General features: G+C 46.3%; 1 protein-coding gene across 1 annotated transcript in view; it reads right to left on the reverse strand.

The window, feature by feature from the left end:
* LOC120053594 (protein Jade-3-like) overlaps window positions 1-16,398 on the reverse strand; it is a gene marked incomplete at its 3' end in the record, with an annotated part of 40,016 nt that extends 23,618 nt beyond the window's left edge. The window contains exons 1-5 of the mRNA XM_039000732.1: window positions 16,217-16,398; window positions 3,182-3,241; window positions 2,540-2,622; window positions 2,069-2,226; window positions 1,792-1,976 (exon numbers count right to left, since the gene is read on the reverse strand). Coding sequence (XP_038856660.1) covers window positions 1,792-1,976; window positions 2,069-2,226; window positions 2,540-2,622; window positions 3,182-3,230 — 475 coding nt within the window. The remainder of the gene's footprint in view (window positions 1-1,791; window positions 1,977-2,068; window positions 2,227-2,539; window positions 2,623-3,181; window positions 3,242-16,216) is intronic.
* Between the last annotated feature and the right edge of the window lie 1,591 nt (window positions 16,399-17,989).

Here is a 17,989-nt window from a genome sequence, read left to right on the forward strand (position 1 = left end):
CTCTCCCCCACACACCATTACCCATGTGTCCTAGCTAATGTTCCTCTCCCCCACACACCATTACCCATGTGTCTTAGCTAATGTTCCTCTCCCCCCACACACCATTACCCATGTGTCCTAGCTAATGTTCCTCTCCCCCACACACCATTACCCATGTGTCTTAGCTAATGTTCCTCTCCCCCCACACACCATTACCCATGTGTCCTAGCTAATGTTCCTCTCCCCCCACACACCATTACCCATGTGTCTTAGCTAATGTTTCTCTCCCCCACACCATTACCCATGTGTCTTAGCTAATGTTCCTCTCCCCCACACACCATTACCCATGTGTCCTAGCTAATGTTCCTCTCCCCCACACACCATTACCCATGTGTCTTAGCTAATGTTCCTCTCCCCCACACACCATTACCCATGTGTCTTAGCTAATGTTCCTCTCCCCCACACCATTACCCATGTGTCCTAGCTAATGTTCCTCTCCCCCACACACCATTACCCATGTGTCTTAGCTAATGTTCCTCCTCCCCCCACACACCATTACCCATGTGTCTTAGCTAATGTTCCTCTCCCCCACACACCATTACCCATGTGTCTTAGCTAATGTTCCTCTTCCCCCCACACACCATTACCCATGTGTCTTAGCTAATGTTCCTCTCCCCCACACACCATTACCCATGTGTCCTAGCTAATGTTCCTCCTCCCCCCACACACCATTACCCATGTGTCCTAGCTAATGTTCCTCACCCCCACACACCATTACCCATGTGTCTTAGCTAATGTTCCTCTCCCCCCACACACCATTACCCATGTGTCTTAGCTAATGTTCCTCTCCCCCCACACACCATTACCCATGTTTCTTAGCTAATGTTCCTCTCCCCCCACACACCATTACCCATGTTTCTTAGTTAATGTTCCTCTCCCCCACACCATTACCCATGTGTCTTAGCTAATGTTCCTCTCCCCCACACCATTACCCATGTGTCTTAGCTAATGTTCCTCTCCCCCACACCATTACCCATGTGTCTTAGCTAATGTTCCTCTCCCCCACACCATTACCCATGTGTCTTAGCTAATGTTCCTCTCCCCCACACCATTACCCATGTGTCTTAGCTAATGTTCCTCTCCCCCCACACACCATTACCCATGTGTCTTAGCTAATGTTCCTCTCCCCCACACACCATTACCCATGTGTCTTAGCTAATGTTCCTCTCCCCCACACACCATTACCCATGTGTCTTAGCTAATGTTCCTCTCCCCCACACACCATTACCCATGTGTCTTAGCTAATGTTCCTCTCCCCCACACCATTACCCATGTGTCCTAGCTAATGTTCCTCTCCCCCACACACCATTACCCATGTGTCTTAGCTAATGTTCCTCTCCCCCACACACCATTACCCATGTGTCTTAGCTAATGTTCCTCTCCCCCCACACAACATTACCCATGTGTCTTAGCTAATGTTCCTCTCCCCCACACACCATTACCCATGTGTCTTAGCTAATGTTCCTCTCCCCCACACACCATTACCCATGTGTCTTAGCTAATGTTCCTCTCCCCCACACCATTACCCATGTGTCTTAGCTAATGTTCCTCTCCCCCACACACCATTACCCATGTGTCTTAGCTAATGTTCCTCTCCCCCACACACCATTACCCATGTGTCTTAGCTAATGTTCCTCTCCCCCCACACACCATTACCCATGTGTCCCAGCTCAGCGTTGAGTCCTTACCCATGTGTCCCAGCTCAGCGTTGAGTCCTTACCCATGTGTCCCAGCTCAGCGTTGAGTCCTTACCCATGTGTCCCAGCTCAGCGTTGAGTGCCTGCAGCCAGTAGAGGTCCATGTTATCCAGGTCATAAGAGCACATGGCCTCAGCCAGCTCCTTGATGTTAACGTAACCCGTCTCCGTAGAGGTCCAGCACTGGATATACCTCTTCTGGAGGGTGAACAACGTCTCCTTGGGCTTCTCCGCTACGTTCCTACAGACACACGCAATAAGAGATGGCTAGCGGTGTCTATTACTCAGAGAAATCAGATCCTGAGCTACAGAGACGAGAAGAGGTGTGACTACCTGATGGAGGCGTGTGGAATGGTTTCGGGGAAGGCCGGCACCTGCACCCCCTTCTCCCACTCCTGTCTCCAGGTGTCCCCCAGCAGGTAATAGTCTTCAGGGGAGACATGGTGAGAGTCTGGCAGCTTCATGGCGCTGATCAGGTCTTTCCTGAACACCTAGAGAGAGAGGAGACAGACTTATTACATTGTGTCCCAAATGATAACCTATTCCCTACATAGTCCACTACTTTTGACCGGAGCACTCAGGAAGCTGACGTGTGTGTAAAGAACACTCAGTGAGGTGTGTGTGTGTGTGTGTGTGTGTGTATAAAGAACACTCCGTGAGGTGTGTGTGTGTGTAAAGAACACTCCGTGAGGTGAGGTGAGGTGTGTGTGTGTGTGTGTGTGTGTGTGTGTGTGTGTGTGTGTGTGTGTGTGTGTAAAGAACACTCCGTGAGGTGAGGAGTGCAGGACAGGAACGTCAGCGTACCTCTGCTGGTTTCTTGGGCACGGAGGCAGGGGTTCCAGGTTTACTTCCATACTTGTTAGAGGAGCAGAAGGAGGTGGAAGGACCTGAGGAGTACAAGGTAGAGGGAGGGGGGTTAGAGAGAGGGGGGGGTAGAGAGGTAGAGGGAGGGGGTAGAAGGGTTAGAGAGAGAAGTGATTCTCCAATGAAGTGGGTGGTCATTCAACGAGACACTAATCGTTTCCACTTTGAGAAATCCTGTCCCAAACATCTTAGACTGATGACGAAGATCTCCTCGGCAACAACTTCAAAATGAATGACGGATTTATTTAGTTATTTTAGATTAATTCGGATTATTTTGAGAATTTGTATACTGGCTACGGCGTCTCAAGATGGACAAATGGAACTATTGCAGTTTAAAAATCATTTTTCAAGCGAAGGTCTTTTAAGGGAGTATGCGAGTACACTGGTTCAGTTCATTCCGAACTCGGCGCCAGCCGACAAATTATGCGGAAGGCTTTAGAGAGAGGAAGAGGGGGGTAGAGAGAGGAAGAGGGGGGTAGAGCAGTTAATGATGAAAAACAACATTTAAAGCCTTTCTGTTTACAGACAGCATGTTATTCTCAATGACTGTCGTTTCATCATGTAAAGACAGTTGGAACTCACTCTCGTTGTCAGAGCTGTCACTGCTGCTTGAAGACCTGAGCCGTTTCATCCTGACGTATCCTACAGGGAGGAGAGGAGACATCAGAGGTGGAAGACATGACAGAGCTAAGACCTGAGCCGTTTCATCCTGACGTATCCTACAGGAAGGAGAGGAGACATCAGAGGTGGAAGACATGACAGAGCTAAGACCTGAGCCGTTTCATCCTGACGGATCCTACAGGGAGGAGAGGAGACATCAGAGGTGGAAGACATGACAGAGCTAAGACCTGAGCCGTTTCATCCTGACGGATCCTACAGGGAGGAGACATCAGAGGTGGAAGACATGACAGAGCTAAGACCTGAGCCGTTTCATCCTGACGTATCCTACAGGGAGGAGAGGAGACATCAGAGGTGGAAGACATGACAGAGCTAAGACCTGAGCCGTTTCATCCTGACGGATCCTACAGGGAGGAGACATCAGAGGTGGAAGACATGACAGAGCTAAGACCTGAGCCGTTTCATCCTGACGTATCCTACAGGGAGGAGAGGAGACATCAGAGGTGGAAGACATGACAGAGCTAAGACCTGAGCCGTTTCATCCTGACGTATCCTACAGGGGGGAGAGGAGACATCAGAGGTGGAAGACATGACAGAGCTAAGACCTGAGCCGTTTCATCCTGACGTATCCTACAGGGAGGAGAGGAGACATCAGAGGTGGAAGACATGACAGAGCTAAGACCTGAGCCGTTTCATCCTGACGGATCCTACAGGGAGGAGACATCAGAGGTGGAAGACATGACAGAGCTAAGACCTGAGCCGTTTCATCCTGACGTATCCTACAGGGAGGAGAGGAGACATCAGAGGTGGAAGACATGACAGAGCTAAGACCTGAGCCGTTTCATCCTGACGGATCCTACAGGGAGGAGAGGAGACATCAGAGGTGGAAGACATGACAGAGCTAAGACCTGAGCCGTTTCATCCTGACGTATCCTACAGGGAGGAGAGGAGACATCAGAGGTGGAAGACATGACAGAGCTAAGACCTGAGCCGTTTCATCCTGACGGATCCTACAGGGAGGAGAGGAGACATCAGAGGTGGAAGACATGACAGAGCTAAGACCTGAGCCGTTTCATCCTGACGTATCCTACAGGGGGGAGAGGAGACATCAGAGGTGGAAGACATGACAGAGCTAAGACCTGAGCCGTTTCATCCTGACGGATCCTACAGGGAGGAGAGGAGACATCAGAGGTGGAAGACATGACAGAGCTAAGACCTGAGCCGTTTCATCCTGACGGATCCTACAGGGAGGAGAGGAGACATCAGAGGTGGAAGACATGACAGAGCTAAGACCTGAGCCGTTTCATCCTGACGGATCCTACAGGGAGGAGACATCAGAGGTGGAAGACATGACAGAGCTAAGACCTGAGCCGTTTCATCCTGACGTATCCTACAGGGGGGAGAGGAGACATCAGAGGTGGAAGACATGACAGAGCTAAGACCTGAGCCGTTTCATCCTGACGTATCCTACAGGGAGGAGAGGAGACATCAGAGGTGGAAGACATGACAGAGCTAAGACCTGAGCCGTTTCATCCTGACGTATCCTACAGGAAGGAGAGGAGACATCAGAGGTGGAAGACATGACAGAGCTAAGACCTGAGCCGTTTCATCCTGACGGATCCTACAGGGAGGAGAGGAGACATCAGAGGTGGAAGACATGACAGAGCTAAGACCTGAGCCGTTTCATCCTGACGTATCCTACAGGGAGGAGAGGAGACATCAGAGGTGGAAGACATGACAGAGCTAAGACCTGAGCCGTTTCATCCTGACGGATCCTACAGGGAGGAGACATCAGAGGTGGAAGACATGACAGAGCTAAGACCTGAGCCGTTTCATCCTGACGTATCCTACAGGGAGGAGAGGAGACATCAGAGGTGGAAGACATGACAGAGCTAAGACCTGAGCCGTTTCATCCTGACGGATCCTACAGGAAGGAGACATCAGAGGTGGAAGACATGACAGAGCTAAGACCTGAGCCGTTTCATCCTGACGGATCCTACAGGGAGGAGAGGACATCAGAGGTGGAAGACATGACAGAGCTAAGACCTGAGCTGTTTCATCCTGACGTATCCTACAGGGAGGAGACATCAGAGGTGGAAGACATGACAGAGCTAAGACCTGAGCCGTTTCATCCTGACGTATCCTACAGGGGGGAGAGGAGACATCAGAGGTGGAAGACATGACAGAGCTAAGACCTGAGCCGTTTCATCCTGACGGATCCTACAGGGAGGAGAGGAGACATCAGAGGTGGAAGACATGACAGAGCTAAGACCTGAGCCGTTTCATCCTGACGGATCCTACAGGAAGGAGACATCAGAGGTGGAAGACATGACAGAGCTAAGACCTGAGCCGTTTCATCCTGACGTATCCTACAGGGGGGAGAGGAGACATCAGAGGTGGAAGACATGACAGAGCTAAGACCTGAGCCGTTTCATCCTGACGTATCCTACAGGGAGGAGAGGAGACATCAGAGGTGGAAGACATGACAGAGCTAAGACCTGAGCCGTTTCATCCTGACGTATCCTACAGGAAGGAGAGGAGACATCAGAGGTGGAAGACATGACAGAGCTAAGACCTGAGCCGTTTCATCCTGACGTATCCTACAGGGGGGAGAGGAGACATCAGAGGTGGAAGACATGACAGAGCTAAGACCTGAGCCGTTTCATCCTGACGTATCCTACAGGGAGGAGAGGAGACATCAGAGGTGGAAGACATGACAGAGCTAAGACCTGAGCCGTTTCATCCTGACGGATCCTACAGGGAGGAGAGGAGACATCAGAGGTGGAAGACATGACAGAGCTAAGACCTGAGCCGTTTCATCCTGACGGATCCTTCAGGGAGGAGAGGAGACATCAGAGGTGGAAGACATGACAGAGCTAAGACCTGAGCCGTTTCATCCTGACGGATCCTACAGGGAGGAGAGGAGACATCAGAGGTGGAAGACATGACAGAGCTAAGACCTGAGCCGTTTCATCCTGACGGATCCTACAGGAAGGAGACATCAGAGGTGGAAGACATGACAGAGCTAAGACCTGAGCCGTTTCATCCTGACGTATCCTACAGGGAGGAGAGGAGACATCAGAGGTGGAAGACATGACAGAGCTAAGACCTGAGCCGTTTCATCCTGACGGATCCTACAGGGAGGAGACATCAGAGGTGGAAGACATGACAGAGCTAAGACCTGAGCCGTTTCATCCTGACGGATCCTACAGGAAGGAGAGGAGACATCAGAGGTGGAAGACATGACAGAGCTAAGACCTGAGCCGTATCATCCTGACGTATCCTACAGGAAGGAGAGGAGACATCAGAGGTGGAAGACATGACAGAGCTAAGACCTGAGCCGTTTCATCCTGACGGATCCTACAGGAAGGAGAGGAGACATCAGAGGTGGAAGACATGACAGAGCTAAGACCTGAGCCGTTTCATCCTGACGGATCCTACAGGGAGGAGAGGAGACATCAGAGGTGGAAGACATGACAGAGCTAAGACCTGAGCCGTTTCATCCTGACGGATCCTACAGGGAGGAGAGGAGACATCAGAGGTGGAAGACATGACAGAGCTAAGACCTGAGCCGTTTCATCCTGACGGATCCTACAGGGAGGAGAGGAGACATCAGAGGTGGAAGACATGACAGAGCTAAGACCTGAGCCGTTTCATCCTGACGGATCCTACAGGAAGGAGACATCAGAGGTGGAAGACATGACAGAGCTAAGACCTGAGCCGTTTCATCCTGACGGATCCTACAGGGAGGAGAGGAGACATCAGAGGTGGAAGACATGACAGAGCTAAGACCTGAGCCGTTTCATCCTGACGTATCCTACAGGGGGGAGAGGAGACATCAGAGGTGGAAGACATGACAGAGCTAAGACCTGAGCCGTTTCATCCTGACGTATCCTACAGGGAGGAGAGGAGACATCAGAGGTGGAAGACATGACAGAGCTAAGACCTGAGCCGTTTCATCCTGACGGATCCTACAGGGAGGAGAGGAGACATCAGAGGTGGAAGACATGACAGAGCTAAGACCTGAGCCGTTTCATCCTGACGGATCCTTCAGGGAGGAGAGGAGACATCAGAGGTGGAAGACATGACAGAGCTAAGACCTGAGCCGTTTCATCCTGACGGATCCTACAGGGAGGAGAGGAGACATCAGAGGTGGAAGACATGACAGAGCTAAGACCTGAGCCGTTTCATCCTGACGGATCCTACAGGAAGGAGACATCAGAGGTGGAAGACATGACAGAGCTAAGACCTGAGCCGTTTCATCCTGACGTATCCTACAGGGAGGAGAGGAGACATCAGAGGTGGAAGACATGACAGAGCTAAGACCTGAGCCGTTTCATCCTGACGGATCCTACAGGGAGGAGACATCAGAGGTGGAAGACATGACAGAGCTAAGAGCCAGAATAGCTTGCAGAATGGGGCCTTTGTACTAGCGTCAACTTAGAAACATTCAGAGGAGCATTACGCCTCGATCAGATCCACAGCGATCTTGCATCAATGTAAAATTCTGCAGTCAAACTTTCTTCATTATGTAACCCAAGCTCATCATTAAGCTCATGGTCCTGGGTCTGAACCCCGCCCTGTGCAATTGGGTCTTGGACTTCCTGTTGGGCCGCCCCCAGGTGGTGAAGGTAGGAAACAACACCTCCACTTCGCTGATCACCGCCTGGTACGGCAACTGCTCCGCCCGCAACCGCAAGGCTCTCCAGAGGGTAGTGCGGTCTGACCAACACATTACCAGGGGCAAACTTCCCACCCTCCTGAACATCTACAGCACCCGATGCCATAGGAAGGTCCAAAAATATCAATGACACCAACCACCCGAGCCACTGCCTGTTCACCCCGCTATCATCCAGAAGGAGAGGTCAGTACAGGTACATCAAAGCTGGGACCGAGAGACTGAAAAACAGCTATCAGGCCATCAGATTGCTAAACAGCCACCCACAGCACATCAGAGGCTGCTGCCTATAGACATAGATTAGGAATCACGGGCCACTTTAATGATGTCTCCGTATCTTGCATTACTCATCTCATATGTTTAAACTGTACCCTATACTACCTTAATCACTAATTGTTTGTAAATAGTGCATCTCCCATCTCATATGTACAGTTGAAGTCAGAAGTTTAAATAAACTAGTTTTAATGAGTCCAGCCTTAGTGTTTCAAACACTCCACAAATGTCTTGTTAACAAACTATAGTTTTGTCAAGTCGGTTAGGACATCTACTTTGTGCATGACACAAGTAATGTTTCCAACAACTGCTTACAGACAGATTATTTCACTGAATCACAATTCCAGTGGGTCAGAAGTTTACATACACTCAGTTGACTGTGCCTTTAAACAGCTTGGAAAATTCCAGAAAATGTCATGGCTTTAGAAGTTTGATAGGCTAATTGACATCATTTGAGTCAATTGGAGGTGTACCTGTGGATGTATTTCAAGGCCTACCTTCAAACTCAGTGCCTCTTTGCTTGACATCATGGGAAAATCAAAAGAAATCAGCCAAGATCTCAGAAAAAAAATGGTAGACCTCCACAAGTCTGGTTCATCCTTGGGAGCCATTTCCAAATGCATGAAGGTACCACGTTATTCTGTTCAAACACTAGTAGGCAAGTATAAACAGCATGGGACCACGCAGCCGTCATACCGCTCAGGAAGGAGACGCGCTGTCTCCTAGAGATGAACGTACTTTGGTGTGAAAAGTGCAAATCAATCCCAGAACAGCAGCAAAGAACCTTGTGAAGATGCTGGAGGAAACAGGTGCAAAAGTATCTATATCCACAGTAAAACGAGTCCTATATTGACGTAACCTGAAAGGCCTCTCAGCAAGGAAGAAGCCACTGCTCCAAAACCTCCATAAAAAAGCCAGACTACGGTTTGCAACTGCACATGGGGACAAAGATCGTACTTTTTGGAGAAATGTCCTGATAAGGGAATTTATATGTTTAAGCCTATGACTAAATAATTCCACCCGGAAACATATTTATTAGATTATGTAACATGCATTATGAATAATTAGACAAACGTAACTATTAGATTATGTAACATGCATTATGAATAATTAAAGTGATAAACTTAAGTCCAATAAGGTTTGGTCGAGACCAGTAAAATGTGTGTGGAGGACAATTAAACTACTCGTTGGAACTTTAAGAAACTTACGACAGGAAAGGTCCCTCTAATCTCAGGAAGATAGAACTGCCAGGTAGTGATAGACGAGGAATGCAAACTGTGGGGAAAGATACATCCCCCCTACTGTTTGTGTGTCTGTATGTGCGTGTAAGGTGGTGGGGGCAATAAGAGTTATAAAATGTCTTTGCATTCTTGATTTTAGAACATTCTCTGAATAAACTGTACGGACCTTTTGCATAAGCAAAAATAAGTCTTTACCTAATTATTATTAAACCCAGGGTCTTACAAACGTCGGGGATTGGTCAAAGCTTAAATAATTGTTAGTTATCATCATTGGGATTGAAAATTCTCGTGACATGTCCTCTGGTCTGATGAAACAAAAATAGAACTGTTTGGTCATAATGACCATCGTTATGTTTGGAGGAAAAAGGGGGAGGCTTGCAAGCCGAAGAACACCATCCCAAACGTGAAGCGCGGGGGTGGCAGCATCATGTTGTGGGGGTGCTTTGCTGCATGAGGGACTGGTGCACAGCATAGATGGCATCATGGGGACGGAAAATTAGGTGGATATATTTAAGCAACATCTCAAGACATCAGTCAGGAAGTTAAAGCTTGGTCGCAAATGGGTCTTCCAAATGGACAATGACCCCAAGCATACTTCCAAAGTTGTGGCAAAATGGCTTAAGGACAACAAAGTCAAGGTATTGGAGTGGCCATCACAAAGCCCCGACCTCAATCCTTTGGAACATTTGTGGGCAGAACTGAAAAAGCGTGTGCGAGCAAGGAGGCCTACAAACCTGACTCAGTTACACCAGCTCTGTCAGGTGGAATGGGCCAAAATTCACCCAACTTATTGTGGGAAGCTTGTGGAAGGCTACCCGAAACGTTTGACCCAAGTTAAACAATTTAAAGGCAATGCTACCAAATACTAAATTAGGGGAACAGTGAAGAGGCGACTCTGGGATACTGGCTTCTAGGCAGAGTTCCTCTGTCCAGTGTCTCTGTTCTTTTGCCCATCTTAATCTTTTATTTTTATTGGCCAGTCTGAGATATGGCTTTTTCTTTGGAACTCTGCCTAGAAGGCCAGCATCCCGGAGTCACCTCTTCACTGTTGACGTTGAGACTGGTGTTTTGCGGGTACTATTTAATGAAGCTGCGAGTTGAGGACTTGTGAGGCATCTGTTTCTCAAACTAGACAATAATGTACTTGTCCTCTTGCTCAGTTGTGCACCGGGGCCTCCCATTATTTCTATTCTGGTTAGAGCCAGTTTGCGCTGTTCTGTGAAGGGAGTAGTATACAGCATTGTACGAGATTTCAGGTTCTTGGCAATTTCTCGCATGGAATAGCATTAATTTCTCAGAACAAGAACAGACTGACGAGTTTCAGAAGAAAGGTCTTTAAACTATTTTAAAATTGACAAAAAAAAAAGGGTGTTTTTCTTTCAAATACAAGGACATTTCTTTTTTTCTTTTTAATTTGACACCCTTTTTCTCCCCAATTTCGTGGTATCCAATCGTTAGTAATTACTATCTTGTCTCATCGCTACAACTCCCGTACGGGCTCGGGAGAGACGAAGGTCGAAAGCCATGCGTCCTCCGAAACACAACCCAACCAAACTGCTTCTTAACACAGCGCGCCTTCAACCCGGAAGCCAGCCGCACCAATGTGTGGGAAGGAAACACCGTGCACCTGGCGACCTTGGTTAGCGCGCACTGCGCCCGGAACCTCCCGGTCGCGGCCGGCTGCGACAGAGCCTGGGCGCGAACCCAGAATCTCTGGTGGCTTAGCGCTGCGCCACCCGGGAGGCCAACAAGGACATTTCTAAGTGACCCAAAACTTTCGAACGGTAGTGTATGTATGTATATATATTCTTAATGCATTCCTTACTTAGATTTACGTGTTTTTGGGGGTATATGTTGTGAAACTGTTAGATATATTACTGCAGTTTCGGAGCTAGACGCACAAGCATTTCACTACACCCGCAATAACATCTACTAAACACGTGTATGTGACAAATAAAAATTGATTTGAAATTCACTGCTGGAACTGAAGGATCTTACAGATAATTGTATGTGTGGGATACAGAGATGAGGTAGTTATTCAAAAAGCATGTTAAACACTTATTACACACAGAGTCCATGCAAATTATTAAGCAAATGTTTACTCAAACTTATTTAGGCTTGACATATCAAAAAGGGGTTGAATACTTATTGATTCAAGACATTTCAGCTTTTCATTAAATTTGTAATAATTTCAACAAAAAAAAACATAATTCTACTTCGACATTATGGGGTATTGTGTGTAGGCCAGTGACCCAAAACAAATCTACATTTAAATCAATTTTAAATCCTGTCTGTAATACAAAATGTGGAAAAAGTCAAGGTGTGAATAATTCCTGAAGACACTGTATTTTATGGTGCTATACTTAATCACATTCAGAGAAGGTTCCAAAGACCGTCAAGTATGTCACTCACCATAAATGTCAAGTCAAAAAGCATGCTAGAGTTTCTCTGGTGACCTTTAAAAACCTCTTCTCAGCCCTGCCTAGAACGGTAATAACAGAAAGAGGACAGGGTTACAGCTGCGTAGCATACACTGACTGGACCCGAGAACAGAACCTTAATCTAGACACTATCAGAGGATTCTGATGAGTCACTGACTTGTTGTCTGGCTGGCTGGTTGGTAGATTAATATTTGCTCTGGCTGGTTGGTAGATTCATATTCTCTCTGGCTGGTTGGTAGATTAATATTTGCTCTGGCTGGTTGGTAGATTCATATTCTCTCTGGCTGGTTGGTAGATTCATATTCTCTCTGGCTGGTTGGTAGATTCATATTCTCTCTGGCTGGTTGGTAGATTCATATTCTCTCTGGCTGGTTGGTAGATTCATATTCTCTCTGGCTGGTTGGTAGATTAATATTCTCTCTGGCTGGTTGGTAGATTAATATTCTCTCTGGCTGGTTGGTAGATTCATATTCTCTCTGGCTGGTTGGTAGATTCATATTCTCTCTGGCTGGTTGGTAGATTCATATTTGCTCTGGCTGGTTGGTAGATTCATATTCTCTCTGGCTGGTTGGTAGATTCATATTCTCTCTGGCTGGTTGGTAGATTCATATTCTCTCTGGCTGGTTGGTAGATTCATATTCTCTCTGGCTGGTTGGTAGATTAATATTCTCTCTGGCTGGTTGGTAGATTAATATTCTCTCTGGCTGGTTGGTAGATTAATATTCTCTCTGGCTGGTTGGTATTCTCTCTGGCTGGCTGGTAGATTCATATTCTCTCTGTCTGGTTGGTAGATTCATATTCTCTCTGGCTGGTTGGTAGATTCATATTCTCTCTGGCTGCTAGAAGCTCCCTGGAGGAAACAGCAGCAACACACAGGCAGTCTACAGTAGCTGTGATACTGATGATCAGTCAGGTCCACACACACAGCAGAGGTACTGTGCTGCTACTGCTCGTACTACTACTACTATTACTGCTGCTAGTACTATTACTGCTGCTAGTACTAATACTATTACTGCTGCTAGTACTATTACTAGTACTGCTCCTAGTACTATTATTATTACTACTACTACTACTGCTGCTAGTACTATTACTGCTGCTAGTACTATTACTATTACTGCTGCTAGTACTATTACTGCTACTAGTACTGCTCCTAGTACTATTATTATTACTACTACTACTACTGCTGCTAGTACTATTACTGCTGCTAGTACTAATACTATTACTGCTGCTAGTACTAATACTATTACTAGTACTGCTCCTAGTACTATTATTATTACTACTACTACTATTGCTGCTGGTACTATTACGGCTGCTAGTACTATTACTGCTGCTAGTACTGTTTCTAGTACTATTACTGCTGCTGCTCTGCTACTACTAGTGCTACTACTACTAGTGCTACTACTACTACTAGTACTACTGCTACTACTAGTGCTGCTGCTCTGCTACTACTAGTGCTGCTACTACTAGTACTACTGCTACTACTAGTGCTGCTGCTCTGCTACTACTAGTGCTGCTACTACTAGTGCTGCTACTTCTAGTGATGCTGCTGCTACTAGTGCTACTACTACAAGTACTGCTACTACTAGTGCTGCTACTTCTAGTGATGCTGCTACTACTAGTGCTACTACTACAAGTACTGCTACTACTACAAGTACTGCTACTACTAGTGCTGCTACTAGTGCTGCTACTAGTACTGCTACTAGTACTGCTACTAGTACTGCTACTACTGCTAGTGCTACTAGTACTGCTACTACTACTAGTGCTACTGCTGCTACTAGTACTGCTACTACTACTAGTGCTACTGCTGCTACTAGTGCTGCTACAAGTACTGCTACTACTAGTGCTGCTACTAGTACTGCTACTAGTGCTGCTACTAGTACTGCTGCTACTAGTACTGCTACTACTACTAGTGCTACTGCTGCTACTAGTACTGCTACTAGTGCTGCTACTACTAGTGCTACTGCTGCTACTAGTGCTACTGCTGCTACTACTACTAGTGCTACTACTACTAGTGCTGCTACTACTAGTGCTGCTAATCCTACTACTGCTACTTCTAGTGATGCTGCTGCTACTAGTGCTACTGCTGCTACTACTACTAGTGCTACTGCTGCTACTAGTGCTGCTACTACTACTAGTGCTACTGCTGCTACTAGTGCTACTGCTGCTACTAGTGCTACTGCTGCTACTACTACTAGTGCTGCTACTAGTGCTGCTAATCCTACTACTGCTACTTCTAGTGATGCTGCTGCTACTAGTACTACTACTAGTGCTACTGCTGCTACTAGTACTGCTACTACTACTAGTGCTACTGCTGCTACTACTACTACTGCTACTACTACTAGTGCTGCTACTACTAGTGCTGCTAATCCTACTGCTGCTACTTCTAGTGATGCTGCTGCTACTAGTACTACTACAAGTACTGCTACTACTAGTGCTGTTACTAGTACGGCTACTAGTGCTGCTACTACTAGTACTGCTGCTACTAGTACTGCTACTACTAGTACTGCTACTACTAGTACTGCTACTACTAGTACTGCTACTACTGCTACTAGTACTGCTACTACTACTAGTGCTACTGCTGCTACTAGTACTGCTACTAGTGCTGCTACTACTACTAGTGCTACTGCTGCTACTAGTGCTGCTACTACTACTAGTGCTACTGCTGCTACTAGTACTGCTACTAGTGCTGCTACTAGTGCTACTGCTGCTACTAGTGCTACTACTAGTGCTACTGCTGCTAGTGCTACTGCTGCTACTACTACTACTAGTGCTACTGCTGCTACTAGTGCTACTGCTGCTACTGCTGCTACTACTACTACTAGTGCTACTACTACTAGTGCTACTACTACTAGTGCTACTACTACTAGTGCTACTACTGCTACTAGTGCTACTGCTGCTACTAGTGCTACTGCTGCTACTAGTGCTACTGCTGCTACTAGTGCTACTGCTGCTACTACTACTACTGCTGCTACTACTACTAGTGCTACTGCTGCTACTACTACTAGTGCTACTACTACTAGTGCTACTACTACTAGTGCTACTACTACTAGTGCTACTACTACTAGTGCTGCTACTACTAGTGCTACTACTACTAGTGCTACTACTACTAGTGCTGCTACTACTAGTGCTACTACTACTAGTGCTACTACTGCTGCTGCTGCTACTACCCGCACTCTTCATATTTTACAGAAGTCAGGGGTCGTTCCATAAGGATCAATGGAACATTTAAGGGCCATTTGCCATATCAATATCCTTAAAATTCCACAGTAAAAATGTCTGATGCTGTTGTAAGTTATATACACACACTGGACCCACTCCTGTTTGTATACTGCTCCAACAGCTCCACAGATGCAGAGGGAGGTGTTCAGTGTGGTCGGCAAACAGATTCATTATTACATTAAGAGCAAAAAAGTTATGTTACACATTCAGTATACTTATTAGGCTACATTATTGGAAAATGATTACATTATACATGCGAAAGTTTACATTAGTAGCTACTATTACATTTAGTGATGGGAGGAATTGGATAGTTACATATCGGGATATTAGTTGATATATCGTATGCTTTGACAATCACAATATTATTTTGACTCTACATTTCCAATGTTGAACTACCGTAGCCAATTAAACTCAACGATTTACGCTGGAGTTGAACCGTGACTAGTGTGGGCGACATGGACTTCCAACGGCATGTGTTTTTTACTTATTAAAAACTACTGGTGTCTTCCGCACCCAAACAATAGTTATTATTTGGGTGCTTAAACCTGTAGATAAAATGTTTTTCTTTATAAAAACGTAAATTTGATGTGACATTGGAACTCCCAGTCAGCTCACACTAGTCGCGTAAATCGTTGAATTGGCTATAACTACCCCAACCTCTCAGTCAATAAAATAGTCATGACATAAAAGCATGCATATTGCCTCATGGTGGCGTTTCCTCTGAGGGTCATATGTGCAACAATGGTCCACCATTACAAAACACACATGTAGACTGGGACAAAATCCCGACGGCCTTGGCGCCAAACTCGAGCCTCGCTGCATGCTGGGGAATACAACACTGTAGTCTGAAATCAAACAACCATTCTGGCTGTTTGCTATGCTAAAAATATCACTTCATTCAGTGGTCAACGCCATTTTCCCAAGGACTCAATTCATTGAGACGTGAACAGGTTCCAGTGTGGATGTGACCGAGCACCACATTCGTCATTTTAGCGTCATACGAGGCTGAAGTCGTTGTGTGAGGGTGCCGGAGGAAGGTAGCCGGAGGAAGGTAGCAGGCCACAGTCTGGCTTGTAGGCTACATACTGGGCAAGCCTTGGCACACTGAGACCGCACAGAACACAAGCAGATTGTTCAGCGACCTTACCTTGGATCCGCGGTAAATGATGCAGCTTATTGCGATTCGTGAATGCTTTCACCAAATTCCTCACATTAACACGGCACTCTTAGTAAAACTATTTTTTTCTGTATTATTTCTGCTTCCCACACTGAATATTTCCCAGGGCTAGCTGCAATCTCTCCTCACCAACACACAACAGCCCTATTGAATACCACCAAAGATCTGTAGAAGTAAACCAAGATGGACCACAGCCCGTCGTTTCAAATGGGAACGAATGAGTCATAGTGGGCAGAGCCAAGCACGAGCTAGCTAGATCCTATTGGCGCGTTCTAACCAACATTTGCATATTTCCGTTAGGGTACGCCTACTCTGTGGAGTGCGCGTGTGTAATAATTCGCCTTTGCACTCCTAAACAATGCATTTTTTTCGTAACTTTGGCAAAGACTAAAGTCTACAAAAAGTAGTCCACTCTGTTCGTCACATATTTTAGTTTTGGAAACAGAAAACTGTATAGAGATCAAATGTTTAATCGGTGAGAAAATTAGCAGAATATCGGCCAAAATTCATCTCGTTCCATCTTCTCCCACTGCCGGCCACTAGACTTCCTCGCTTCACATTTATCCATCCAGTGAAATATATATCTCATTGTTCTATCTGTGGTACCACCCTATCCAAGTATGGGTAGGCATCCAAATATGGCGACCAGAGAATGGGAGAGTGGGTTTGTCGAAAGTTGTGGGTGTATGGAAAGCGAATCAGATAATTGGGCAGATGTTTAGCCACTCAAGAACGTTTTGCGTGGCTGCGTTGTATCCGCCTGCCTGCCGACATGAAGCGCCTCTTACTGAATACCACCAAGGATCTGTTGAAGAAAACCAAGATAGACCACAGCCCGTCGTTTCAAATGGGAACTAGGAGTCATAGTAGGCAGAGCCAAGCACGAGCTAGCGAGATCCTATTGGCGCGTTCTAGCCAATATTTGCATATATCAGTTAGGGAACGCCTACTCTGACGTGACGTGCACTCAATTCGCCTTTGTACACCTTCTAAACAACGCTTTTAAAAAAGTCTACAGAAAACTTAGTCCACTCTGTTCGTAACAGATTATAGTTTTGTGAACAAAAAACTGTAATGAGATCAAATGTTTCATCGATGAGAATATTAGCAGAATATCGGCCCAAATCCATCTTGCTCCACTGCCGGCCACTGGGCTTCCACTCACTACCATATTTGATAGTGGAAAACGCCAAGCGGATGCTTCACATTTATACATCCGGTAAAATACCTATCTCATTGTTCTATCTGTGGTATCACTATCGTGTCGCTAGAGGTAGCTAACTTGGCAAAAAAAATTCTCTCACACGATTTTATTTCAAGTAAGATTGCAGCCTACACAAGAAATAACTAATATTGATAACCATCTAGATGTTACCTTTATACATACAATCTACTACTCAATGGGGAGGGCATGAACGGTAACACTTTGTCTACTGTTTGACAAGCACTACTGTCCGGCAACGGCGTGGGAAGTAGCAACCAAGTAGCCAATATCAGGGTGGCAGTCACGGTAAGCACAGGCATTCAACGCATGAAGCAACAGTAAATAATAATCGTCAGATATATAAATGCAACATGTAAAGTGTTGGTCCCATGTTTCATTAGCGGAAATAAAAGATCCCAGAAATGTTCCATAAACACAAAAAGCTTATGAGCATTCCTCCTTTGCCAAGATAATCCATCCACCTGACAGGTGTGGCATATCAAGAAGCTGATTAAACAACATGATCATTACAGAGGTGC

The sequence above is a fragment of the Salvelinus namaycush genome, chromosome 9 (assembly GCF_016432855.1).
Source record: "Salvelinus namaycush isolate Seneca chromosome 9, SaNama_1.0, whole genome shotgun sequence".
NCBI classification, from domain to species: Eukaryota; Metazoa; Chordata; class Actinopteri; order Salmoniformes; family Salmonidae; genus Salvelinus; species Salvelinus namaycush.